The 27223-nt window shown below is 36.8% G+C and overlaps 1 protein-coding gene across 2 annotated transcripts in view; it reads right to left on the bottom strand.

Annotated features, from left to right (window-relative positions):
• The window catches only part of AP1G1 (adaptor related protein complex 1 subunit gamma 1), an 81186-nt gene that overhangs the window by 34076 nt on the left and 19887 nt on the right, over positions 1 to 27223 (bottom strand). For both annotated transcript variants that reach the window (XM_064581186.1, XM_064581187.1), the window contains 5 exons: positions 20987 to 21190; positions 9059 to 9183; positions 3233 to 3374; positions 1375 to 1471; positions 124 to 200 (listed from right to left, as the gene is read on the bottom strand). In XM_064581186.1, coding sequence (XP_064437256.1) covers positions 124 to 200; positions 1375 to 1471; positions 3233 to 3374; positions 9059 to 9183; positions 20987 to 21187 — 642 coding nt within the window. In that variant the 5' untranslated portion in view covers positions 21188 to 21190. The remainder of the gene's footprint in view (positions 1 to 123; positions 201 to 1374; positions 1472 to 3232; positions 3375 to 9058; positions 9184 to 20986; positions 21191 to 27223) is intronic.

Here is a 27223-nt window from a genome sequence, read left to right on the forward strand (position 1 = left end):
CCCTGCTCCGCGGGGAGCCTGCTTCTCCCTCTGCCTCTGTCTCTCTCTCTCTGTCTCTCATGAATAAATAAAAAAAAAAAAAAAGAAAGAAAGAAAGGCTTAGGTATACAGAATGGTACCTACCTTTCTGAAATGTGCAAGCATGTCTGGGCTTCGTTCACACATTTCTGTGAGGAGGACTACAGATGTGTGAAGGACACCTGAAATATAAGAGCAACGAAAACTAAAATGAGGCTATATATTATTCAACTTCACAAAACAGGGCTATGAGTTCTGAAGATCAATTCCAAAAGGATAGTTGCTACTTCTGTTTTTTAATTTCCCAAAAAAGCTAAGCATTGAGGTGAATACAAAGGAAGTATTTAATAGATGCCCTATTTAATACTGGTCAAATCAATTAAATCAGATTATTTTAAACAACTATGTGACCAAGATAATTGCTAAAAACTGAAAACCAACACACGTGTCTCTCCATCTGAGACCATCCATAAAGAAATACTCAGTCACTATAAGCTAGGATAGTATCACCTGCCCTGTACTTATTAATAAGCTGTTAGCTGAGATGTGATCATTCAAAAAGTAAAAATCTTAGTAAGATTTTAAATTTCCAGATAAAATGAATCAAAACTCCAAGGTAATTATGGATGATCAAGTAAATATGCTTGTTCCAGAGTAAAAAGGATCTCACAATAGTTTCCACTAATAATAAATAAGTACCCTAACCACTCATTTATTCAGTAAGTTTGAGTCTTCTAGGCACAGGACTGAATTAATCAAATTAAATATACCTTACCATTTTTTCTCTTAGCATTTAGTAGGATACATGAATTTTCTTTACTCAGAATTTGTTTCAATGACTTCAAAATAAGAATAAAATGTATGGGAAAGAATAGCCATGTTCCATTTAATTTCTCTCAAGTTTTATATAAATGTATCTGAGTACCCATTATAAATTCCTGTTACAAGTAACCTAAAGGATTTTCATAAATCTTACACTCCTACCACAGGCAATAAAAAAATAATGTTTTTTCTATTATAAGATAGCCAGGAAATCAAAGTGTTTTACATACGAAAATCAAGGCTAGGATCATTTGTATATTACAATGAATATTAGTAACTTAACACAGTATTTTTAATATAGTAAAAGAGGACTGAAAATGAAAACTGAGTTTTTACTATGAAGGAATCAATCTCTAATTGTAAAAGGAGGATATGAGCAAAGAGAGATTTGACCCATCAACCCTTCCTGGCAAAGTGTCTAAGCACAGTAAAAAGGCAAGTTCACCGCACTCAAACAGAAGGCCAAAACTGCCTGAAGCCTTTTCTCTTTCCTCTTTTCCTCAATACTTCACAAGCACATCCAAATCACATTACCATGGTTCTTTTCATTCAATAAATTTTTTGTTGCTGGTAAAAACATCTCCATAAGTTCAGGAACCTTCCTGATGACATGAACAGCACACAGTGCTGCCTATAAAGAAAAAGGACAGAAGATTTATTTCAATTAAGTCAGGGCAACCAATCTTACAAAAAACAATACCAACAAAAAAAAAACCCTTATCATTTAGTTCACCTACTGAAAGAAGAAAGAACAAAGAAGTCAGATATCAGATTTATTATTTATTAACTGGTTAGGACTTTCCAATTTATACTATTTCATTAATGAGAACTTTTAGCTCACCTATCCCTTCATTCATGCATTACTAAATAAGTGGACAAAAACTTCGTAGACTAGACCATGGTTAACATGAATTTATCAAACAAATATAACTTCTGTGGAGTTTTACAGAGTAAAAAATAAAGACATCCATCTGTGATACTCATTCTTCTAAGATGACCAAAAGGTTTTATAAAAACACCATGCAATTTAAAGATACATTACTACTGTTACTTTTAATAATACCCATATCTTCCCCAATTCATTCTCTGCTGATATCAAGAAAACCATTTAATAATTAGCTAGTCTCTACTGAAGAAAAGATGGTCTTGGCTTGTTCACTGGAAAGAAAGGTACAAAGACTGATTTTGATTATGCCTGCCAGAAGTAACCATAACTACTATTTGTTGGAGTTAAATACCACAAAAGTTTAGATACAGTAACAAGAAAAGATTTCAGCTAATTCTTCCCAAGTTATATTTAGGGGGAAAAAAGATTTTTTTCCAATCCATAGAAATGTTTTATTTAATGAAATAATGTACTTTTTGAACAAGAGCAGCCCACTCATACTTTAAGAGAAAGCACTGGCTTTGTTTCACAATCAACATTAACAGTCCATGATCCTGGAAAACAGCTTGGCCCTTGCAACGTCTTGTCTTACACCATTAATGTGGAGGCACAGTGAATGTCAACCAGGCAATAGTAAGTGTTCACTTCTTGGAAGTTCTAAATTTTACACCTTTTGTTTATGAAGGTTACAGGGTTAAAGGACAATTTTAAAAAACATAAAATGCTGGTGTGCCTGGGTGGCTCAGTCATTAAGCGTCTGCCTTGGGCTCAGGTCATGATCCCAGGATCCTGGGATCGAGCCCCACATTGGGCTCCCTGCTCAGCGGGAAGCCTGCTTCTCCCTCTCCCGCTCCCCCTGCTTGTGTTCCCTCTCTCGCTGTGTATCTCTCGGTCAAATAAATAAAATCTTAAAAAAAAAACCATAAAATGTTTGTATCAACATATAACAGCAAGTAAGACATTAAGATCATTGTCTTCCATTACTATTTCATTTAGACACACCAATTTAGAAAGTGTGTTCTAGATCATTCTCTAATAATTACCCAGGTCCCCATGGAACTGTACACTTCCAGAGATTCAAAGGCACTAATACAAAAACATGGGCACTAATTATTAGAATAAAAGTAAATTCTTAAAGTTCTGTTCATTATTACTTTGTTTAATACTGTTTAGAATCTGGTAAATTAGGAAGTAATTAGGTATCCAGGATATCCAGTAACGTTTGTTTATAAATCATTTCCTTGAAAAAAAAGGAATTAAGAGAAGAATTAAAGAGTTCATAATTACCAATTGGAGTTAATTAGCAATAAAAAAACCTACCTCCAAAATTAGTATAAAAACAGATTTTGACTTATAAACACTTGACTTATATATAATCATTTAAAATATATTTACTGCAGAGAAAGAAAGGTTATATCATCATCAGAGCTCTCAAAATAATTTGCCTCCCCATCTCCATAATATTCTCTAATCCAAATGCAGACATCTGACTTCCTTAAAAGTTACCTTTTTTCTTAAGTAAGAATTGGAGGTTTTCAGGAGTTTCTCTACCTCTCCTGCAAGATCTCTGCACATCTCTGAAGAGCCCATGCAGCCAAGGGTACAAAGTGCTAGCCCCTGTACATATTGCGTGCTATGATTAAGATCACTGCAAAAGAACAGAAAAAGGTAGAAATGAACACGCTTTTCCTGGTGCTCCCCATAAAGAAGCTTCACAGTCTAATGAGGTAGCTCTGAATGATTCACAATTTCTCTAGTAAGGAAAATAATTAATAAGATTACTTGTTGCAAAAACATGTTTACTTTATTACAAATTAAGAATACAGTGAGCTGATTTACAGTGCCTCCCACAGGCTTACAACTCCATGTTTCCAAATACCAATGTAAAAGAAATTCAACAACATGTTATCTGTTGAAGACAAACTACTTCAGAAAACTCAGCAAATCAATGAAAGTGAAAGCCAACAAAGACAGAAATGTGAAGCACAACTGTATCTTGAAAAGATTTTTTTGGGGGGTGGTGCCTGGGTGGCTCAGTTGTTAAGCATCTGGCTTCGGCTCAGGTCATGATCCCAGGGTCCTGGGATCAAGCCCCGCATCGGGCTCCCCGCTCAGCGGACAGCCTGCTTCTCCCTCTCCCACTCCCCCTGCTTGTGTTCCCGCTCTCGCTGTCTTTCTCTCTGTCAAATAAATAAATAAATAATCTTAAAAAAAAAAAAAAGATTTTGGGGGGCGCCTGGATGGCTCAGTCAGTTAAGGGTCTGACTCTTGATTTCATTTCAGGTCATGATCTCAGGGCCGTGAGATTGAACCTGCATCGGGCTCTACGCTGGGCAAGGAACCTGCTTAAGATTCTCTCTCTCTCTCCCTCTCCCTCCATCCCTCCTCCCCCTGCACCACCCCCTCACTCTCCCACCTTCCCCCCACCCCGCTCTGGCGCATGCACGTTCTTGCTCTCTAAAAAATAAAAATAAAAAAATATTTTAATATGCTCTACTATTAATTCCTAAAAAAATGACAAGATCTATATACATCAACCAAAACCTTAAAAAAAAAAAATCAGAAAAAAGTCCCCACTACTAGAGCATTTAAGGTGACTTAAATATCACAACAGAAATACTCTGAAACCTTTAACCTTACGGTATAGTATTAACCTTGATATCACATTAATTTTTACACTTTTATGTATTCAAAAGAAGAAAAAAATAGTAACTAGAAAAATTAGCTAATTAAACCATCTTTAACAAACTAAGCTAGATATTTACAGTGAGGCCCAGTATCTGGTGATACAGATATACAAAATCCTATCTCTAATAGACATTGATTACTGTACAAAATTGTTTACAAACCAACCAGGAAGTATACCTTCAGAAAAGCTGAAATACTAAAAGCTTGAACCAGTAAATTCATCTATGTATTATAATCAACTTCTACTATTCAGAAGCTGAATTACTGTATGAGTTATGCTACTTCTAAAATGCTTTAAGAGCATTTTAATATTCTTTAGTTAGTGGTTCTCAAGGATTTCAGAAGTTAATGGATCTCTGGAAGCCCCCAAGACTGTTTCACGGGGTCCATGAGAGCCAAACTATTTTCACAATACTAACTCATTATTTGCCAACTGTACTGACATTTGCACTAATGATGCAAAAGCAGTGGTGGGGAAAATTACTGACATATTACAAATCAGAGTAGGGGCACCAAACTGTACTAGCAGTCATTGAATTCACTGCCACACACACAGGAAGGAAGGAAGGAAAGGAGGGAGGGAGGGAGGGAATGAGTCTGTTTCACCTAAGACTGCCTCTGACAAAGCAGCAAAAAAGATTAGTTTTATTAAATCTTGACTCAAATGAGAAGTTTAATATTGTGTGATGAAATAGGAAGTATGCATAAAGAACTTCTGCACACTGAAGTGGCAATCTCAGAGAAAAGCACTTGTGTACTTGCATGCTAAACTATGAACTTTTCTTTTAAGTTTTTTTTATTTGAAGTAAGAGAAAGCACGAGCAGGAGGGGCAGAGGGAGAGGGAAAAGCAGGCTCTCAGCCGAGAAGGGAACCCGATGTGGGGCTCGATCCCAGGACCCTGAGATCATGACCTGAGCCAAAGGCAGATGCTTAAACGACTAAGCCATCCAGGCGCCCCTAACTATGAACTTTTCAAATGTATATGATTTTTATTTGAAAAATAACTGACAAACAACTATAATTATTAAGATTTGGGTATCTGGCAGACATCTGGAAAAAGAGCCAAGTTGGCCTATCACTTTAAGAGCAACAACTGACAATATTTGTTGCCAATGATAAAAATCCAAGCTTTGAAGCGAGAGTTATAATTTTGGAAAATTTGTATTGCCATGATGAACTTCATAGTCTACCAATACTTTAACTCAGCCAGTTTTTCCCAAATGACTTAGGATGGTGTTACAAATGCATACATGAGTAAAAGATTCCAAGTGAGAGACAAACCAATGGGTTTAATATAACAAAGTGCCAAACTTCACTGATATTGTTTCAAATTCCACACTGTAACTAATCCTTAAGAAACCACCACTTATGGAGTTTTGGTATAGTATCAAAGAAGAATATTTGAAAAGCTATTAAAGTCCTCTTCCTTTTTCTAACTACACTATCTGTAAAAGGCTGGATATCCTTTATATACTTCAATCAAAACATAACATAAGAAACTGAATGCAGAAGCAAATATGATATCTGCTGTCTTCCATTAGGCCAGATGTTTAAAGATTTACAAAAATGTGAAATAATGTTATTTTTCTCCTTTGAATTGTTTTTATTTTGGAAAATAGTTTATTTTTCATTAAAAACATTATTTAACATGTAAGGGGTTCATTATTGGTAATTTTACATGAAATAATAAATGGTTTTAATCTTCCTTGAACAAAGAGGAAAAGAAGGTAAAGCATAAATTAGCCAGGTTTGCTACTTCTTAACAATTTGAGTATTTAAGATATAAATTACTGATAAGGGGCACCTGGGTGGCTCAGCCATTTAAGTGTCCAATTCTTGATTTTTGGCTCAGGTCATAATCTCAAGGTTGTAAGATAAAGCCCCGAGTTAGGATCCGAGCTGGGCATGGAGCCTGCTTAAGATTCTCTCTCTCCGGGGAGCATGGGTGGCTCAGTCGGTTAAGCATCTGCCTTTGGCTCAGGTCATGATCCCAGGGTCCCAGGATCAAGCCCTGAGTAAAGCTCCTTGCTCAGCAGGGAGCCTGCTTCTCCCTCTCCCTGTGCCTGCCACTCTCCCTGCTTGTGCTCTGTCAAATAAACAAATAAAATCTTAAAAAAAAAAAAATTCTCTCTCCCTCTCCTTCTGCCCCTCCCTCCCTCTTGCTCAAAAAAAAAAAAAAAAGTTTTTTTCTGGTAAAAATAATGTTTAAATCTTAACTATGCTTTACCATTTAGGCTCCTAGTTTCCAAGAATATTTAGCTGACTTTTCATTTATTTTTCAATGATTAAGAACATTTGCATAGGGGCGCCTGGGTGGCTCAGTTGGTTAAGCGACTGCCTTCGGCTCAGGTCATGATCCTGGAGAACTGGGATCGAGTCCCGCATGGGGCTTCCTGCTCAGCAGGAAGTCTGCTTCTCCCTCTGACCCTCCCCCCTCTCATGCTCTCTCTATTTCATTCTCTCTCTCAAATAAATAAATAAAATATTTTTTTAAAAAAAGAACATTTGCATAATTCAAGCTCTTAAAATATATCCAATTTTTAATGATTCCAAGATCTTTAATTGCTTAGGGCTTTTCTAGGCCAATGAACAGTGAGGGAAACATTTTTTTTTTTTTTAAGATTTTATTTATTTATTTGTCAGAGAGACAGCACAAGCAGGGAGAATGGCAGGCAGAGGGAGACACAGGCTCCTGGCTGAGCAAGGAGGCCGATGTGGGACTCGATCCCAGGACGCTGGGATCATGACCTGAGCCGAAGGCAGACACTTAATTGACTGAGCCACCTAGGCGTCCCGGGAAACATTCATTATTAAACATAAAAACCGCTGGTACACTATGATGCCCTATAATACAAACAAAAACCAAAAAAAACAAAAACAAACCAAAAAACCCTCACCAAACAAACCCATTCATTAACAAATATTTTTAAAAAACAAAACTAAATGATCCAAAGTCCTTTAACTTGAGCTTAAACTAAAGTGCCAGATCAATTCCCAACTACTAGTTCTCTCTCAAAAAGTTCACTTGAGGCTTGGCTAGGTCTCATTAAAATTCAAAACAAAGATTTCTTCTTTGCCTATGTGCCTCATTCTTCAATTTTTATCAAGCTACAAACGTATACTTGAGTTTGGTATTAACTCTTAATATGAACTTGGTGCTAGGCAGAACTGCCAAATCATCAGCATGTGATTGAAGGCTTAAGTAATAAGGGCAACAAAGCATGCAAGAACAAAAATTAAAGAAACTCTCAGAGACCTAGCCAGAGTAAATGTATAAGAGTCATGCTGAACATGTAGAATGTAACTTCTTTAATACCAAGGATCTCTGCCAATTTTTTTTTCATTCTCCCTCCCCAGAACTTATAACAGCTCCTGGCACACAACAGGTATATAATAAATAGTTGTTGAATAAATGAATCAACTTAGTATTTTCATTAGTATTTATTTCAAGGCCAAAAAATAAGATTCTCCCAAAATTAAGTTCGCAGACTCAATGTACTTACATGACACACTCTATATTTACAACCAAATCATAATTCTCATTTTGGGATTTTCCATTATCCATTGGAAAATTTTAAAGTAAAACATTATTGACCACAGAAAAGTGTAAGAGTTCAATACTACAAAAATGATTACCTATATACCCTACTTCTACTTTCTGTCAAACAAATAAAAACTACAAATGAAAAAGAAATCTACAAAAGGAAATTAAACCAACAGACACACCAAAACCAAACTAAAACAAACCAAAAAGCACCTTTAACCAGTAAAGCCATCAGAACTTCCATAACTTTTTAACAGACATTTGCTGTAAGAGGGATGCTGGGAAGAACTGCTAATTCCCCTGCTTGGCTACTCTAATTCTTTCATATAGCAAGCACTCCTCAATTTGTAAGTTAAACAAACATGACTGGACTAGTAATGCACCCATTAGAGGAAAAAAAAGACATACACAAAATTCACAAGGCTAAGTATAATTTCATGCAACTGAAATCTTGAATTAGACCACTCACAAACAAGACCTCTTCTTTTACCTTTATATGGTATTTACTCAGAACATACACTGGTAATTCTTTAATAAAAGTAACATTTCATTACTTATGGTATTCAAGGTCCTGGAAATATAAGATAAGAAATCTCTGATTTACCAATGTTTTTTCTATTCCACATAGGCCCAAATTCTTGTTTCATTGCTAAAGCGTGTTCCTATACCTGAAGATGTACAGCAATGCCTTCCTTTGTTTAATTACATTATCCTCTACAGGACGCCTAGATGGCTCAGTTAAGTGTCCAACTCTTGATATGGGGTCAGGTCATGATCTTGGGGACGTGGGATGGAGCCCCACATCAGGCTCTGCACTCAGCACGGAGTCTGCTTGAGATTCTCTCTCGCCCTCTCCCTCCCTCCTCCCCGCCCCCCTCTGCTTGTGCACACACTTTCTCTAATAAATAAAATCTTTAAAAATAATAATAAATATTCTCCTACAGAAACCTTTGCTTACCCTCTTTACATATAAACTACAAAAGCAATTCAAATATATTCTAGACATTAAATAAAATCAAATAAAAACTCTTGATGTCATATTATAAGAAAACTTTGAAAGCACAAAGTAGTCATTAAAAGAAGGAAAAGTAAGACTTACTTCTTGATACAGTTTGTCATGAGAAGATGGACATCTTGTCTTTCATCTAACAGCAGCATTGCCCCTAAATAGCCAATGCGTTTGTCTGTGAACTTTTGAGAAGCAATAAGCTTGAGGCATTCCAACTGCAAATTTTAAAAAAAGAAAAGAAATTAAGAAACTGCTACCACATTAGGAAAGCAATGTTTTTAACCCAGAGTCAGTGGATGACTAAAATAAGTAGGTATCAAATCGCCTAAGATCCTTAGATGTCTTGATAATAGATACAAGTTCTGGAATAGATCATCTCAGCAAGGTCCTATGATATATGCTATCCAAATAATCTGTGAGGTTTACCTACTTCCACAGATTGAAATAAATAAATACTACTAAAGTATTATAATAAAATATTAATAAACCCAATTCTTAATTTAATCCCCAGGTTGTACAATTTGAACACCTAACTTATGTGTATATTTATGGTCTGTTTCCTATTTTGAATAGCAAAAAATTCAGTAACTGGCAATACATCAAAGTGCCAAACACTATTTTAAACATTAGGAATATACAACTGAAAAAGAGACAGACAACAACTAACTTTAATATAATGTGCAAAGTGCTATATGTAGGGCCTGAACCAAGTAGTAGGGAGAAGTGAGTTTAGCATATGAGGAATAAAAACACAGAGGGAAAAAAAAGGCCAGAGGAAATTTCAGGAGTGGAATTAACCTAAAATGTTTTATATGACTTTTTCTTTACATAATTGATAAAAATCCTCAGAGCTTAAGACTCTTTGTAAACAGATTGTCTCTCTAGTAGCCTTTCTTTAACAAAATCACAATCATTTTAATATACTTTATCATTCCATCTTGACTAACATAGAAAAGGCCAAACATTCCCTTGTAGCAATGATTTTCAAAGGGTGTACATAAGTTAGACACTCCAAGAAAAGTTTTGCAAACTATGCTCCCATTTAGAATCACTGCATCCCAAAGGAAGGGGCTCAAATGCAGAACTATGTACAACAGTCTAAAATCATGAGACTACTCCCCATCTGAATTTGCCTCTAAGTTCAAAACTAAATTGTGGAAAGTAAAAAAATTTACAAATAAAACTGTTTCGAGCTATTTAAAAACTGCTCTCTTGATGTATCTGCATTAAAAACACTGAAAGTTTAACAGAAATGACTATACTATCATGAACAAATCAAAGCCTCCAAGAATAACCAAGATCCAAAAGGGAAACTGAAGTGCCTTCTGAAACTGACAGATTATATAACAACCCTTCCCTTCCTTCTATGCACTCAATTTAAATTTTAAAGAACAATTTCTGAAATAGAAAATGAAGAAAGTCATTTTTACAATGTCAGCAGAAAAATTACTGCTGAGGTGAATGAGAAAAACAGGAGGTAAAATATTATCAGAAAATCTTACTCTTTTTCAAACAGAAGAGTTTTTAACCTTCCCATTTAATAATAGTATAAATTAATATTTTAGCAGTGAAAAAAGAGTTCTAAGAATCGGGTATCACTGAAATTTTTATCATCCTTACTGAATCATGCTTTTAACAAATACCAGGCATTACACAAATAAATTATCCAAAAATTTGTTATTAAGATGAACTAATGAGGAAGAAGACTTTACTCTTAGGCATTAATAGGACTTTGTATTTTTTTGGCCAAGTTTTTTTTAAGATTTTATTTATTTATTTGATAGGAAGAGCACAAGTAGGCTTGAACCCAGGATCCTGGGATCACCACCCAAGCCGAAGGCAGACGCTTAACCGACTGAGCCACCCAGGAGTCCCTACGCCAAGTTTTAAGATGGTCACACTAAAAGTCATCAATGATTAGTGAGTACAATTTATTGCTTTTTGTGACACTTGTTTAAAACTTACCTAAAAATTAAACAGTGAACAGAATTTAAAGGGATAAACACTAAATTAATTCTTTTTAATATTCTCCATTGGTACAGTGACTTTGCTTCAAGAATATACATTTGCTTTATGAAGGCAGCAAATTTTGAGAGGAAAATCTAAGATTAAAGACTGGAAATGGCTGGAAAATCTAAGATTAAAGACTGGAAACTCCCATTTAGAATCACTGCATCCCAAGGAAAGGGGCTCAAATGCAGAACTATGTACAACAGTCTAAAATCATGAGACTACTTCCCATCTGAATTTGCCTATAAGTTCAAAAGTGAAATTGTCTTTTGACAATTCTGTTTGGAGCAGTTTAAAAACTGCTCTCTTGATGTATTGAAAAACATCCTCTGCTGAAGGATTAACTCTCATCATACGCTACACTTCGGTGTCAGTGGCCAGCAATAGTGCTAAGAAAGTACTATGTTTCATCTTTAAGAATATTATCAAAGTTTTCAGATATTGAAAAAGAAAAAGGATGGAGGGGTGGACAATGGGTTTTTGAGGAAATATAAGGGTAGGGCATCCATTTTTGAGCAGCAACCACTAAAAATGCAACTCTAGTGTGAGGTACAGAACAGGAAAAAAATAGTAAAATCAATTAAATGTTTCTACCCCTTTGGTAACAACCTCAAATTGAGTACTACTCCGTCTCACTTAAAGCTACTTGAAAATCCCACCTGAAACACTGCTAACCTACAAATCTAGCATATGCTTAAAGACCACAGTAAATAGTCTAGCTTTTATATTCATGCAACCACAGAGATAAAAAATAACTTTTGGTTTTACTCCAAACTCCCTGAGCAAAGTCAAAAAACAAAAGACAAACTTGGAAAAAATATTTGCAACTTGCTCATAGACATGAAATCCTATATAACAGGATCCTACAAACTGATTTTTTTTTAAGATTTTATTCATTTATTTGAGAGAGAGAATGACACAGAGAGAGAGAGCATGAGAGGGGGGAGGATCAGAGGGAGAAGGAGACTCCCTGCTGAGCAGGGAGCCCGATGCGGACTCGATCCCGGGACTCCAGGATCATGACCTGAGCTGAAGGCAGTCGCTTAACCAACTGAGCCACCCAGGCGCCCCTACAAAGTGATTTTCAAAAAGACCAACAACTCAATACAAAATGGACAAAGAATATGGACAGTTCAAAGAAAACAAAAATAATTCAAACATATGAAATGGAGTTCAACCACCTCATAAAACAAATGCAAACCCAACTAGGTAAATTCACTTAAAACGAATCACTGAACTGTACACTTGAAAAGTTCATGATATGCAAAATATGCCTCTATGAAGTTATTAGAAGAGAAAAAAAAATGCAAATGGAAACCATACTGAGATAGTATTTTTTAACCTATTATATTAGCAAAGTTAGACTGTCGTTAACAGTGCGAGGACATTAGTGACTGGATATAAACTGGCACAAGCTGTAGTGAGAAAGATCTGGCCTATCTAAAGTACAAATACACATACCCTTCGACGCAACAATTCCACTTTTAGGAACTTAAGACTACCTTTACATTCATACATGTGTAAAATAATGGTTATTATTCAACTGTAGTATTACTTTTTTTTTTTTTTAAAGATTTTATCTGACAGAGAGACAGCCAGAGAGGGAACACAAGCAGGGGGAGCAGGAGAGTTCTGGAGAAGCAGGCTTCCCGCAGAGAAGAGAGCCTAATACGGTGCTCAATCCCAGGACCCCAGGATCATGATCCGAGCCCAAGGCAGACGCCCAACAACTGAGCCACCCAGGTGCCCCCGTAGTATTACTTTAAGCAGTAAGACTGGAGGGCACCTGGTTGGCTCAGTCAATAGAGCATGTGACTCTTGATCTCAGGGTCCTGAGTTTGAGCTTCACAATGGGTGTGGAGCCTACCTAAAATTAAATAAATAAATACTAAGACTGGAAACAAATGCCCCTTAATAAGGCATCAGTTTAATAATGATTCATAAATATCATGGAATACGGGCACCTGGGTGGCTCAGTCGATTAAGCGTGTGCCTTTGGCTCAGGTCATGATCCCAGGATCCTGGGATCGGGCCCTGCGCTGGGCTCCCTGCTTACTGGGGAGTCTGTTTCTTCCTCTCCCACTGCCCCTCCCCCCTTTGTGCTTGCACTCGCTCTCTTTCGCTCTCTCTCTCTCCCTCTCTCAAATAAATCGCACCTTTAAAAAATAAAAGAAATATCATGGACTACTATGCTAGATACATTGAGATGAGTATGTCAAAGAAGCTGGCAAAAAAATGAGTATGTCAAAAAAGCTGGAAAACAGAATGAGGACATGGGCTAATATTCAAGACAGATTAATAAGTAGATAGCACCACACGCGTTTTACAGTGGAGGGGGCATTTCCATTGCCGGGAGATGTATAAAGTATCTCTGGAAGGATAGACACAGACAGTTGCTTATAAAAAGGTAACTAAGTAGGGGGTCCTGTATGGCTCAGTCAGTTAAGCGTCTGCCATCTGCTCAGGTCATGATCCCAGGGTCCTGGGATCGAGCCCCCCGTGAGCCTGCTTCTCCCTCTCCTGCCCCCCCGCCGCTTGTGTTCTCTCGCTCACTCTCTCCTTCTCTCTCTCAAATAAATACAAAAAGTCTTAAAAAAAACAAAAAACAAAACAGGAAACTAAGTGTCTGGAAGTGGACAGAAAGCAGGGTTTTCATCATATATTCTTTTGTATCTTTTAAATTTTCCATCAGTGAACTGTCATTATCTATTCCAAAGATAAATAATATTGGACTAGAAGTTTAAAACTGCAGGATAAAGGGAACTTATATCTAACTCATGGTTACAAAAGTTAATACAATAATATAATTAAAAAGGAGGAAAAAAAACAACCTAGGGCAATTATTCCCTCTACCAAGTTGAGTAACATGTCATTTCAAAAATTAACAAAAAAGGGGCGCCTGGGTGGTTCAGTCATTGGGCATCTGCCTTCAGCTCAGGTCATGATGGGATCGAGCCCTGCATCGGGCTCCCTGCTCCATGGGAAGCCTGCTTCTCCCTCTCCCTCTGCTTGTGTTCTCTCTCTCGCTGTGTCTCTGTCAAATAAATAAATAAAATCTTTAAAAAAAAAATTAACAAAAAAGCATTTGAGTCTTGGAATTGTTTTATGAAAACACTGAAAATTTAAGACCAAAATCTTATGAAAATACAACTTAGTAAATGGGAACAACCAGCCCTTTTTAAATAACTTAAATTCAAAATGAACGATTATTGTGCTATTCTTTTATACCTGCAATGCTATAAGAGCTTAAAAAGTTATGTCCATTCCTTATCTCTAATCCCCATGACGGCTATGCCTTCTTCTGCTGGCAGTTATTTTGTATTTTTCACCGACTATCAGCTTCTTCCTTGCCAACAACACTCTTCTCAACAGCAACCTTCTCACTCTCCCCGCTACCTCCCATCCCAAAGGTCTGACTTTGATAACTTTAAGCTATTCACTGATTTTTACATTTACTTTCCAATTGTTTTTGAAGAAGCTGTGATTTTTCTTTAACTTCATAAAACCCTGCTGTGTTAAAAACCAATGTGCTAGACATTCTCATTGACACCCAGTTAGAAGGGCACACAAAAGGAAACCAACATTTGGATATACATCGTAAGTTTGATACATATATATACATCAAAGGATATATATATCATATATACATACTGTGACAATTATGCACAAGCTATTATGGAAACAAGTTAGGAAGGGCACTCATTTAAGGTGAGAAACAGTAAGAAAACAGAGAAAGATTCCTATCCCTTTATGTAACACAGAGTGGAATAGAAAGAACCAATTTGATTTAGGAGCCCTAATCCTGGTTCTAGCTTAAGAGACCTAAGCAAGTTATTTCAACAACCTGGGCCTCAGTTTCCTCTTCACTAAAATAACTGAGCCACATCATGAAAGACAACCTTAACGCTGCCCTCAACTCTCTGCTTTCAAGGCAAATACAGTAGTCAGTCACTAATTCTCTACAGCTGACCCTTGAAGTGGCCTAAGAATTCTTCTCAGCAGAAACATTCCAGGCATCCATTAGCAAGCCTAACAGAGGGAAGTTACCACCTCCTTTTGGAATAAATATAATGCCTTAAGGAAGTGGTTTCCAAACTTGACTGATCAAAATCACCTGGGAGAGTTTCAAAATATGTAGGTCACCCCCGAAATATCCTGACAGAGTAGGTTTCAGGTAAAGCCTGACAACTGGATTTTTATAAACATTTTCTAGATGACTCAATATTCCAATTTTCTCTGGATTTCAAAGCAATTTTTTTTTAAAAGAAAGGTTTTTGGCCTTGTTACATTGTTCTAAAGCAAGTACAAATATTGCCCTTTATCAACATTTAATCTGGTTGCCCTTGAAAAAAGCTGCACCTATTTTGTTAGCTTTTAGAACAATTTCCCACAAGGTCAAATGCATATATACATTTGCTTTTAAATTTAACATCTAAGCTTTATGATGTGAACAATCACCTTGATGAAAGGATGCAATTAAACATTAATGGATCTGCAACTGATTGTTTAGGTCTTTTAAAAAGTTACCTTTATTTCAATTAAATTGAAATATATTTCAATTTCAAAGTATATATTTGGGGCACAACAATATTCAGAAATAAATTTCTAGTTTATACATACAACACACACACACACACACACACACACATTTGAAGAATAAGCCTGTAACTGCTTTACCACTATGTAGTCTGGCAACATAAAAATCTATAGGAGAGGGTGCCTGGGTGGCTCAGTTGTTAAGCGTCTGCCTTCGGCTCAGGTCATGATCCCAGGGTCCTGGGATCGAGCCCCGCATCGGGCTCCCTGCTCCGCGGGAAGCCTGCTTCTCCCTCTCCCACTCTCCCTGCTTGTGTTCCCTCTCTCGCTGTGTCTCTCTCTCTCTGTCAAATAAATAAATAAATAAATCTTAAAAAAAAAAAAAAAATCTATAGAGACCGGTCTATTTTTTCATTCTTCTGGCAGGGGAAAAAAAAAAAAAAACAACATTCCTATTGCATCCCATTTCTCCTCTTGAGAAAATTTATTATGAAATATTTCACTCAAAAATACACAAAAATCATGTAACAGTCATTAAGCCACCAGCCAGCTTTAGCAAATCTTAACATTTTGCCCTACTTATTTTATTTTACATTTTTTAATATTACAAATTCAATTGAAGCCCTCTGCATACTCTGCCTCGATTCCATTTCCCTTCTCTCCATCCCAGGAGTAACGAAAACTCAAAATTGCTGTTCATCATTGCCACGCAGTGTGTCTTTACTGCATATGTTGAGACCATTGTTTTTGAATGTTTTAAGCTTTATATAAGTATCATACCATACTTCTGTTCTTTTCATTCAACATCTTTGAGTACTACTCACATTCAGACAAGAAACTGTAATTTAGTTCTCTTCATTGCTAATTTAGTATCCCACTTGTGAATATACCACAACTTACTATTCTTTTTGTGGACATATAGATTATTCCCAATGTTTTCATATCAGAAACAATGCTGCAATGAACTCTTATAAAAGTCCCTTGTTAAATGGACAAGATTCTTGATCAGATTCAGGTTTTTCAGTTTTTATTTTATTTTGACTTAGCAAATACACTTCATAGGTGGTGGTATGAACTTTCATGAAGTATGTAATTATTTCTGGTGGTTGTCTCTTTTTGTGACATTAGCATCGATAATGATCATCAGAGATCACAAAATAGTAATATTCTAATTCTTTTATTCTTTCATTTATTACTGGATTTTTCCTCTAAGGAGCAACTTCTCTATATGTGCCATTGGGTTACCAAGAGTTCCTTTGGAAGGAACTTACCAATAATTCCTTCAGAAAGAACTACTGGTAGGAAAGGCAGGATTAATGTTTCTTTTCCTTTTATCTACTAGTTTTCAAAATGATACCCTAGTATGCTCCAAAGATGACCAATGGAGTTTTTAAAAATTTGTTTAATACTTATGAACTCACTGGGGCCCCTGGGTGGCACAATCGGTTAAGCATCCGACTCTTGATTTGGCTCAGGTCATGATATCAGCATCATGAGATCGAGCCCCATGTCAGGCTCCCCGCTCTGTGTGGAGTCTGCTTGAGATTCTCTCTCTCCCTCTGCCGCTCTCCCTGCTCACTTGTGCGCGTGCTCAAATAAATAAAATCTTTAGATAAAAAATTATGAACTCACTGATATAAACTAACTTGGTATATTCAATTATAATTATTCTTATTAATGCTCAAATTATATTTTGGGGCACAACAAAAAGCCACTTCTGGTGGCTACTAAATCCTTTTAACATGACCTCTGTAGTTTTTGTTTTCTGGCAAAGACAGTTCAGGCTTATTTTGGGCACAATCTGGGTTTAAAGGTGCTCAAGGCAGGAATGCCTACTATCGCCATCCAATTATAGATACATTGTAGTAAAGAAAGAAGAAAAAAAATGATTAAGGACGGAAAGTTAGGGAATTGCCATTGCTTACAGACAATAGTATTGGCTCTATGGAAGCAATGGAGTCTACAAGGACTCTTAGAACCAAATGCAATAATGTTGCTAAGAAGATAAATATGCAAAAATGAATTATATTTCCGTAATATCTAAAACCTAATTATTAAAGTTTTAAGACCGCTATTTGCAATAGGACAAAGAGCTCCAAGGAACCTATAAATTTCACCAAAAGTTTGTAAGACTTTATTATAGAGAACACTAAAACTTTAAGGAACATAAGGAAGTGAAGTGCTATACTGTACTGATGGAAGGGAAGACTACTATGGACAGGTAACTGAGGATAGCAAGCCAGGCTGGAACAGGAAGGAAACAGACAATGCAAGCCCAGCCTGGACAAGGTCACCAGCCCACTAGTGCCATGGGAAAATGTGGATCCAGTGCTGTCAAATCCTCCCGATTTTCTAAGAGAAACTAGAAATCCAGATTTCCATGAAAAGTTCCTTGATTTTTATGTCGGCAGCAAATTCAAAAAATTTAACGTACTGTGCAAACAAAACACATCTGTGGAAGAGTCTGGCTCCCAAGCTACCATTTTTTACTCCTACAATCTACCCACTTCTTTACTCAACTTTATTTCTGGGTCATGTTTAAGCCAGACACATGAAAGGTTATAAACCCTACAAGAAATTTATCATGGCTTTTGTTGTAAAAATGTTGAGGATACAGTCTTTTACATTACTGAGAGACTCCTAGATAAAAGACCCACATAAAATCTATTTAGGGGTGCCTGGCTGGTTCAGTTGGAAGAGCATGAAACTCTTGATCTTGGGGTCATGAGTTTGAGCCCCCCGTTGGGTATAGAGACATACACACATACATAAATAAATGAAAATCTATTTTAGAATTCAGTGATTTTTCAAAAAAAAAAAAAATGTTTTGCTGTCCTTGAGGAAATGGTAAAGTAGTATTTGAGTTTTTTATGTACAAAACATAAATGTTTAACATTTACTAATCTAATTTACTCATCTTCATAATAACCACATACAGTAGTATGAAGAGTGTCCCCATTTTACAGATGAGGAAACTGAGAAAAGAAAGCTTAAGGATCGGGACACCCCTGGGTGGCTCAGTCAGTTAAGCCTCAGGTCAAGACCCCAGGTTCCTGGGATCCAGTCCCGCATCGGGCTTCTTGCTCAGCGGGGAGCCTGCTTCTTCCTCTACCTGCTACTAGAAATTTTTAAATTATACACCTGGCTCATATTTTTATTTCTATTGAGCAGCATCATGCTAGATACTGCAGTAAAAAGTAAAAAGAAACAGGTGAAATTAGTTTGAATAACAGATTTTATTTAACCCAATATATCTAAAATATCATTTCAACATATAATCAACACAAAAATTATTAGTTAGATATTTTACAACTTTCTTTTGTACTAAGACTTCTAAATACAGTATTATTTTACACTTACAGCACATCTCAATTTGTATACTACATATCCATCAGAAATATTTTAACTGTATTTAGATTTCATAAAATTTACAATTGATAAAGTGGATTCACATACCCAAGTTGTCTAAAACATTTAAAAGTTTTCCAGTAACTGCATCAAATACCCACCAAAAATTTATTTTCCTTTAATATTTGCCTCAGCTGAACTAGCCACATTTCAAGAGACCAGTGGCTATGCAGCTACTGGCTATCATAATGAATAGCACAAGTCTAACAAGTCTAATAAAATGCAATAAACGGCAGTTGTTTTTACACATAATTAAAATCAAAATGGTACTGTGATTCATACATGCAGGTGAGAGAACCTAGATAGGAATCTTTTTATGGATACATTATAAAGGAAATTCTGATGGGCAAGGTACCAAATTACTGCTTGGAGGACCCTGACTTATTCAAATAGAAGAAACAGATGAAGGGACTTAAAATTATGATTGCTATTCCCATTCAGAAAAGTCTTTTCTTTGGTACCACAATTTTAATACAGTTTCCTTCAATATTAACACTTTCCACCTAAGAATTAAATGTTTTATCAAATAATTAAATTCCAGAACACCCAAAAAATGCCATCTAGTAAAGCTGGAAAGCATATTTTATTTAAACATAGTAATGACTCTTAGAAATATAGAAAGTGCTCTTTCACAAAATGAAATATCATCAGTCTTAAATCTATCGTATGATTTTAAATTCAACAGTTGGTCTTTAAAGAACTCCTTTAACTCCATGATGTTAATGGTGGTCATTTCTGAGTGTAGGGATTAAGTCTCCCCCCCTCCACCCTTGATTACCTTTTACAGCCCAAAATATCAGATTTTTGTAAATCTAACCTAAATGTGTCTACTTAAAATCAGCCAACAAAAATATATGGACATCTATTTGCTTTATACGATGACATGCACTAAATGTATAACCACCTGGATCGCTTTTTGATGTGGTAAAAGCATATAACATGTTTTATTCAGAGGAGACAGCTGCTGCTTTTGTTTGCCTAGTACCTGGTCCTCATTCCCCTGATATTAACACCTCAATTTTTCTTTGGGAAGTTAATGCTCCCCCACGCTCAATCACGTATTTCTAGAGAAAGTGACCTCATTCCCAGCCCCAAGATAAGCACAAAACTAACCCAAGTCATTCTGATAGGATTCAAAACCATCACTGTTTTAACTCAGAGGCGGGGGGAATCTCCTTCACCAGAGTTACTGAGCTGAACAAAAGATAAACACGGGCATCTTTCCAGGTAAATTAAATCTATCAAAACATTAACAATAGTTATCTTTGAAAAATGGAAACATGGGTGGTATTTTTCTCCTAATGTTGCACATTCTTTCAGTTTTGCGGTCTTTTCCTTAAAAAGACTATTTAGCATATAATACAATTCTTAAATTGAGATACAATTTAATAGCATTAATAAGAATTAAAAAAACAACCCACTATACCCTTCTCTGTGACTCAATCCCCCTTATCACGTATAAACATGGAAAGAAGAAAGCACTTATCACCAAGAGTATCATTCTCAAACTGGCCATATCTAATAATATGCATTTGTGTGTAGGAGAAAATCAGGAGACAGACCTGCATAGTGGCTATAGCAATCAAGTAATTAGGTAATTACAGCAAAATCGATAAATGCCATTATGTGGCAACCACTTAATTTCTTTTACTTAAAAACATCTGTTCTGAGTGTTCCTCCTTATATCATCGTGCATACAGAATATAATTAAGGAAACATTTAGCAAACATTTCTTAAATATTCATTATAGTCCAGCCCCTCTGACAGACCAATCACAATCTACTGGTTAATCCTGGTCAATCTTTAAGCAAGCTAGTTGTCACCATCAAAACATACTCTAATCCACATAATGAGATTCCCAATGGTAAGCACAACTGACAGCAATATCATGCCCTTCCAGGTCTGCAACTTTCTCAATTCTACCCTCAGTTTCACAATGATTAGACTACATGACTATCAAAAGTATCCTGTCTTTCCTGACAGGAAAAGACTGACCAACCCTCCCTGAGCTACAGTCATTGAAACAAGAGTACCCTTGCTAGATGTGGTCTCAGCCCAGCCTACCTGTCCAAAGTGAGCAGGGTAGCCCAGCATGTGCATATATAGTAATTTTGCCACATTCCGACACCGGTATGTATTGTCTTCTTCTCTAAAAGATGATCGGATTGCAGCACATTCTTTCTGGATCATTTCTCGTTCTTCGGCTTGGGTTCGGGCTGTCCGGATGGTCCGGATCAGCTCCCGCAATCTGATGGGGGCTGGCATCCTCTGGATATGGAAAGACATTAAATAAAAATGTTCACGTTTTTTACTACCAAAACCATTCACACAACTTCCCACAAAAATTTCTAATTTTTAAGAATTCAAGATTTGCTAAAGCCAATGATACAAAGCTTCAACAAAGCTATTACATACAAATTCAACTCAGTAAATTTCTGGAAAGAATACAAACAAAAGTGTTAATATTAAATTAATTAAGATAAGACACAGAATATACCAATATGTAAAATAAATCATTATTATCAAAATATCTTAGGAACAAACTCAACTCAAATCTCTACTCAATCCTTAAAATAATTTAAAAAAGGTCTATGCCTAACCTTAGAGAAGACAAATATTTTCTGCTCAACTGTTAATATAACACAACAAATTATCAGATGAATATTGAATATGATCACAAAGTTCAACTCAAAATGAGAGATTACAAGACCAATTACCATATTTAAACACTTTTCCAAGAAACAATAATCATCTCAGTACACTGGATACTCTGAAAATTTTGATGAGGGAGTGCCTGAGTGGCTCAGTCGTTAAGCGTCTGCCTTCGACTCAGGTCAGGATCCCAGGGTCCTGGGATTGAGCCCCGCATTGGGCTCCCTGCTCTGGGGGAAGCCTGCTTCTCCCTCTCCCACTCCCCTTGCTTGTGGTTCCCTCTCTGGCTGTGTCTCTCTCTGTCAAATAAATAAATAAAATCTTTGAAAATTGTGACGAGGCAAAAATAATAAACCAATCTTAGAGGGTAAGACTACAGGTTAGAGGATAAGACCCTGGGGAGGGTATGTGCCATGGTGAGTGCTGTGAATTGTTTAAGACTGATGAATCACAGACCTGTACCTCTGAAACAAATAATACATTATGTTTAAAAAAAAAAAAAAGAAGAAGATAGTAGGAAGGGAAAAATGAAGAGGGGGAAATCGGAAGGGGAGATGAGCCATGAGAGACTATGGACTCTGAGAAACAAACTGAGGGTTCTAGAGGGGAGGGTGGTGGGGGGATGGGTTAGCCTGGTGATGGGTATTAAAGAGGGCACGTATTGAATGGAGCACTGGGTGTTATACGCAAACAAGGAATCATGGAACACTATATCAAAAACTAATGATGTAATGCATGGTGATTAACATAACATAATAAAATAAAATTTAAAAAAAAGACTACTAGAGTCATATTCTCATATTTTTTTTTTTAAAGATTTTATTTATTTGAGAGAGAGAGAATGAGAGAGAGCATGAGAGAGAGGAGGGTCAGAGGGAGAAGCAGACTCCCTGCCGAGCAGGGAGCCCGATGCGGGACTCGATCCTGGGACTCCAGGATCATGACCTGAGCCGAAAGCAGTCGCTTAACCAACTGAGCCACCCAGGCGCCCATATTCTCATATTTTTTAAATTAATAATAATAACAGTAATAAAGGACCTTTAACAGCCAAAACAAGAAAAAAAAAAAGACAAAGTTGGAGAAATTGCACTACCTAATCTGAAGAAATACTACAGAGCTACAGTAATTAGGACAATGTGGAAATGAATTTAAGAGTAGACTCAGAGGGGGCGCCTGGGTGGCTCAGTTGGTTAAGTGACTGCCTTCGGCTCAGGTCATGATCCTGGAGTCCCGGGATCGAGTCCCACATCGGGCTCCCTGCTCCGCCGGGAGTCTGCTTCTCCCTCTGACCCTCCCCTCTCTCATGCTCTCTCTATCTCATTCTCTCTCTCAAATAAATAAATAAAATCTTTAAAAAAAAAAAAAAGAGTAGACTCAGAGAATAATGGAGCAAAATAGAAACTTTAGGAATAGACCCACACAAATAAGCTCAACTGATTTTCAACAGAGAGGCTAAGGTCAGTCAATAAGAGAAAGGGTATTCCTTCAACAAATGGTGCTGGCACAACTCGGTATCTATATGGAGAAAAAATTAAGCTTGGATCCTAACCTCACATAATACACAAAAATTAATTCAAAATGGGTCATAGCCCTAAACAATAAAGCCAAAACTAAAAAATCTTCCATTAGAAAACACAGGAGAAAATCTTTGGGAACTTAGGTTAAGCAGAGATTTCATATATAACAAGCACAAAATATGAAAGAAATAATAAACTTGACTTGACAAAAAGTTACAAGTTTTGTTTTTCACAAGATGCAAATAAGGCAAGCCACAGAGAAAAAAAATAAAATTCCTATCTTACAAAGGGTATGTATTCAAAATATATAATTTTACAACTCAATAATAAGACATCTTATTTAAAAATGAGTAAAAGATTTGAATAGACACTTCTCGAAGAATGGCCATAAACACATGAAAACATGCTTAATGTTATTAGTCAGCAGGGAAATGCAAATTAAAACTATAAGATATCACCCTACACCATTAGAATGGCTAAAATTTAAAAGACTGGCCATACCAAGTGTTGGCAGGGATGTAAAACTTTTTTTTTTCATTATGTTCAGTTAGCGAGCATATAGTAGTACATCATTAGTTTTTGATGTAGTGTTCAACGATTCATTAGTTACATATAACACCCAGTGCTCAACTTTCATAGACGACTCATGGAATGCAAATGGAATGGTTCAACTACTTTGGGAAAGTTTGGCAGTTTTTTATAAAATTAAATATATACTTAGGATTCAGCAAATCCACTCAGTATTGACCAAAAAGCAATGAAAATATACGTTCTCACCAAGACTTGTACACAAATGTTCACAGGAGCTTCATTTATAATTACTAAAAACTAGGAACAACTCAAATGTCCATAAACTGGTGAATAATAATGGTATACACACATAAATGAATACTTCTCAGAATAAAACAACATAACACGGAAGAGTCTCAAAAACATGCTGAGCAAAAGAAGCAGGAACAAGAAAGTACACACTGTATGATTTCACTTATATGAAACTCTAGGCTAATCTATAGTGATGCTAAAGAGATCAATGATTGCCTGGGGTTGAGGGTGGGAATGGGAATCAACTAGGATGCAAGGAAACCTTCTGGGGTGACAGAAATGTTTATGATGGGTATGTATACACCTCTCAAAATTCAATGAACTGAACACTTACAACAAGTGCATTTTATTGTATGTATATTATACCTCAATAATGTTAAGAAAAATGATAAAAATTAGATAAAAATATCAATCATCTTCAGTACATACAAGCTGTGGAATCCTTAAACCAGTAATACTCAAAGTTGTTCTAATCACACAAACCAGGAAGATATCCCAGTCCCATTAGTTCACTATAGCATCATTCCTCAAGGTAGGGATAGTATATCAGGAATTTTTTAGAAAAGTTCTCTAGGTACTGGTATTTTCCTCCCTAAGGCCCCCTTAAGATCACATGTACTAAACTATATAAAGCTTCCTGTATAATATTTTGTTACTTTTTAATAGAAATACTGTGGGCCTAGTGTTTAAACATTTGTACATTCACTGTCTTCATTGTTTCATTTGTTCCAACCCATTTTGAAGGGCAGAGATCATTATCCCTGCTTTGCCCATGAAGAAACTTCATCTCAGAGCAATTACGCACTTAAGATCACAAGGTGGTAAATGACAGAGCCAGCACCTGAACTCCAAGGCCAGAGTTCTTCTCAATACTTGAAAAATGAACATTATCTTTACAGATAAAATTATATGACTGCTAGGATTTGTTTCAAAATACTCCAGGGGAAAAAGTATTGAGGAGGGGAAAAAATGAAACAAAATGGACAAAATGCTGAACGCTGCTGAGGGCACATGATAAGTATATCAAGTTACATTGTATTATTCTCTATTTTTATTTATATTAGAAATTTTCATAATCAAAAGCTTTTTAAAAGTCAAAAAGCTTCGGGACGCCTGGGTGGCTCAGTTGGTTGGGCGACTGCCTTCGGCTCGGGTCATGATCCTGGAGTCCAGGGATCGAGTCCCACATCGGGCTCTCTGCTCAGCAGGGAGTCTGCTTCTCCCTCTGACCCTCCCCCCTCTCATGCTCTATCTCATTCTCTCTCTCAAATAAATAAATAAAAAGAAAAAAAAATCTTTAAAAAAAAAAGCTTCAATAAACAAAGCATTTAAGTCTTTAAAATTTTTCATAAATAGGGGCACCTGGGTAGCTCAGTTGGTTAAGCATCCAACTTGGTTTTGGCTCAGGTCCTGACCTCATGGCTCTTGATCACAATCCAGCCCTGAGTCAAGGGTCCGTGCTTAGCATGAGTCTGCTTGGATATTCTTCTCCCTCTGCCCCTTACCCTGCTCATGCACATGCGTTCACTCGCTCTCTCTCTCTTTCTCTCTCTCAAATAAATACATCTTTAAGAAAAAAAAAATCTTATTTGGGATGCCTGGCTGGCTCAATGGGAGGATCATGCGACTCTTGATCTCAGGGTTGTGAGTTCTCTACACACACTGGGTTGTAGAGATTACCTATATAAAGATTTTTTAAAAAAAATAATCTTACTTATCATTAACCCAAATTTGGTGTGTGGGGAACAAAAGAAGACTAAGGCAACTAAAAAAAATCAAGGTCAATTAGTAATGCTCTGCTGGAAAATAACTTTTCTCTACGAAGGCCTCGATAATTCTATAAAGCAAACAAGACTATTAGAAAAAGCCTAAATCTATTTCCAAAACACTTAGTCCAACAGTGGGGAAAAATCACAAGAGTTGAAGCCAGCTGAGAGACAAACAAGTTACCTGGAGCCATTTCTCAGCTCAGCCACAGAATCACAGACATACAGTTTATGCCACTAGCTTTTTATGGAGGAAATTGAGGACCCAGGCTGTTAAATACCTTGTACAAGGTCAAAGAATTAATTACTAGCCTGACTCACATCTTGTGATTCCCCCAATCAGCACTCTTTCTCCAGCACCAGGATATCTCTAGAGAAAGCAGTAATTTTTTTTCCTTGGCTGTGACAAAAGATTTTTTTTTCTTTTTATTTATTTATTTGAGAGAGAGAATGAGATAGAGCATGAGAGGGGGGAGGGTCAGAGGGAGAAGCAGACAACCTTGGCTGTGTACTTCTACTTATTTCTTTTTTTTATCACAAGAAAATCTCTTAGGCATGAATGAAAAAGTTAATTTACAGAATAAAGAACAGTATATTTGAAAATTCATTCTAAGTTCAAAACTAAACAAAAAGTTCTAGTTCCAGGGAAGATGGAGTAAACACACTCCAAGGAGACCTGTCTCTCCCTCTGACCGTAACTATAAATCCTGGATAAAATACATACCACAGCTACCCAAGGACTCTGAAAAGTAAATGACAGCAGATTCGAGAAAGAGAGAATTTGAAGTTCCATCAAAATGGCAAGAGGTTATCCTTTTTCCTCCAGTATTGCCCAGCCTGGACCCAATGGCAACCCAAAACCCGAAGTGCTCAGAGTACAGAGAAGGAGCTCTAAGGAAAACCCTCTCTCTCTGGTCCAGGAAGCCAGAAAAGAAGGACGGGAGAAATTCTCTCTTTTGGCTTTTTATTTTTTCCTTCCCTCCACCCCTGCCTCTAGGCAACACTGCAATGGTGGTGGCTGTGGCAGAACAGCAATGAACAGGCAGGCAGGCATCTAAAAACTGGGGAAAGGGAACTCTTCTCTCTGACTAGAGGAGTTGTAAAAGAGCATGGAGTAAATCACTTTATTCTCCCACTGCATGATAAAAGAGTGAATTCAGGGGCACCTGGGTGGCTCAGTCGTTGAGCATCTGCCTTGGGCTAGGGTCGTGATCCCAGGGTCCTGGGATCGAGCCCCGCATCGGGCTCCCTGCTCAGCGGGAAGCCTGCTTCTCCCTCTCCCACTCCCCCTGCTTGTGTCCCCTCTCTTGCTCTCTCTGTCAAATAAATAAATAAAATATTTTTTAAAAAAAGAATGAATTCACCAAGAAAATACAACAATCCTAATTGCAAATGTATATAACAATAGTTAAAAAATACATGAATCAGAAATTGACAGGTATCAAAGATATCCCAATCATAGAGACTTCAACATGCCCCCTAATGATAAAATTACAGAGTAGCAGGGGCTTCCGGGTGGCTCAGTCGTTAAGCGTCTGCCTTCG

This window comes from Mirounga angustirostris, unplaced genomic scaffold (assembly GCF_029215605.1).
Source record: "Mirounga angustirostris isolate CCGP_5_RB_7025 unplaced genomic scaffold, mMirAng1.0.hap1 SCAF_16, whole genome shotgun sequence".
Classification (NCBI taxonomy): domain Eukaryota; kingdom Metazoa; phylum Chordata; class Mammalia; order Carnivora; family Phocidae; genus Mirounga; species Mirounga angustirostris.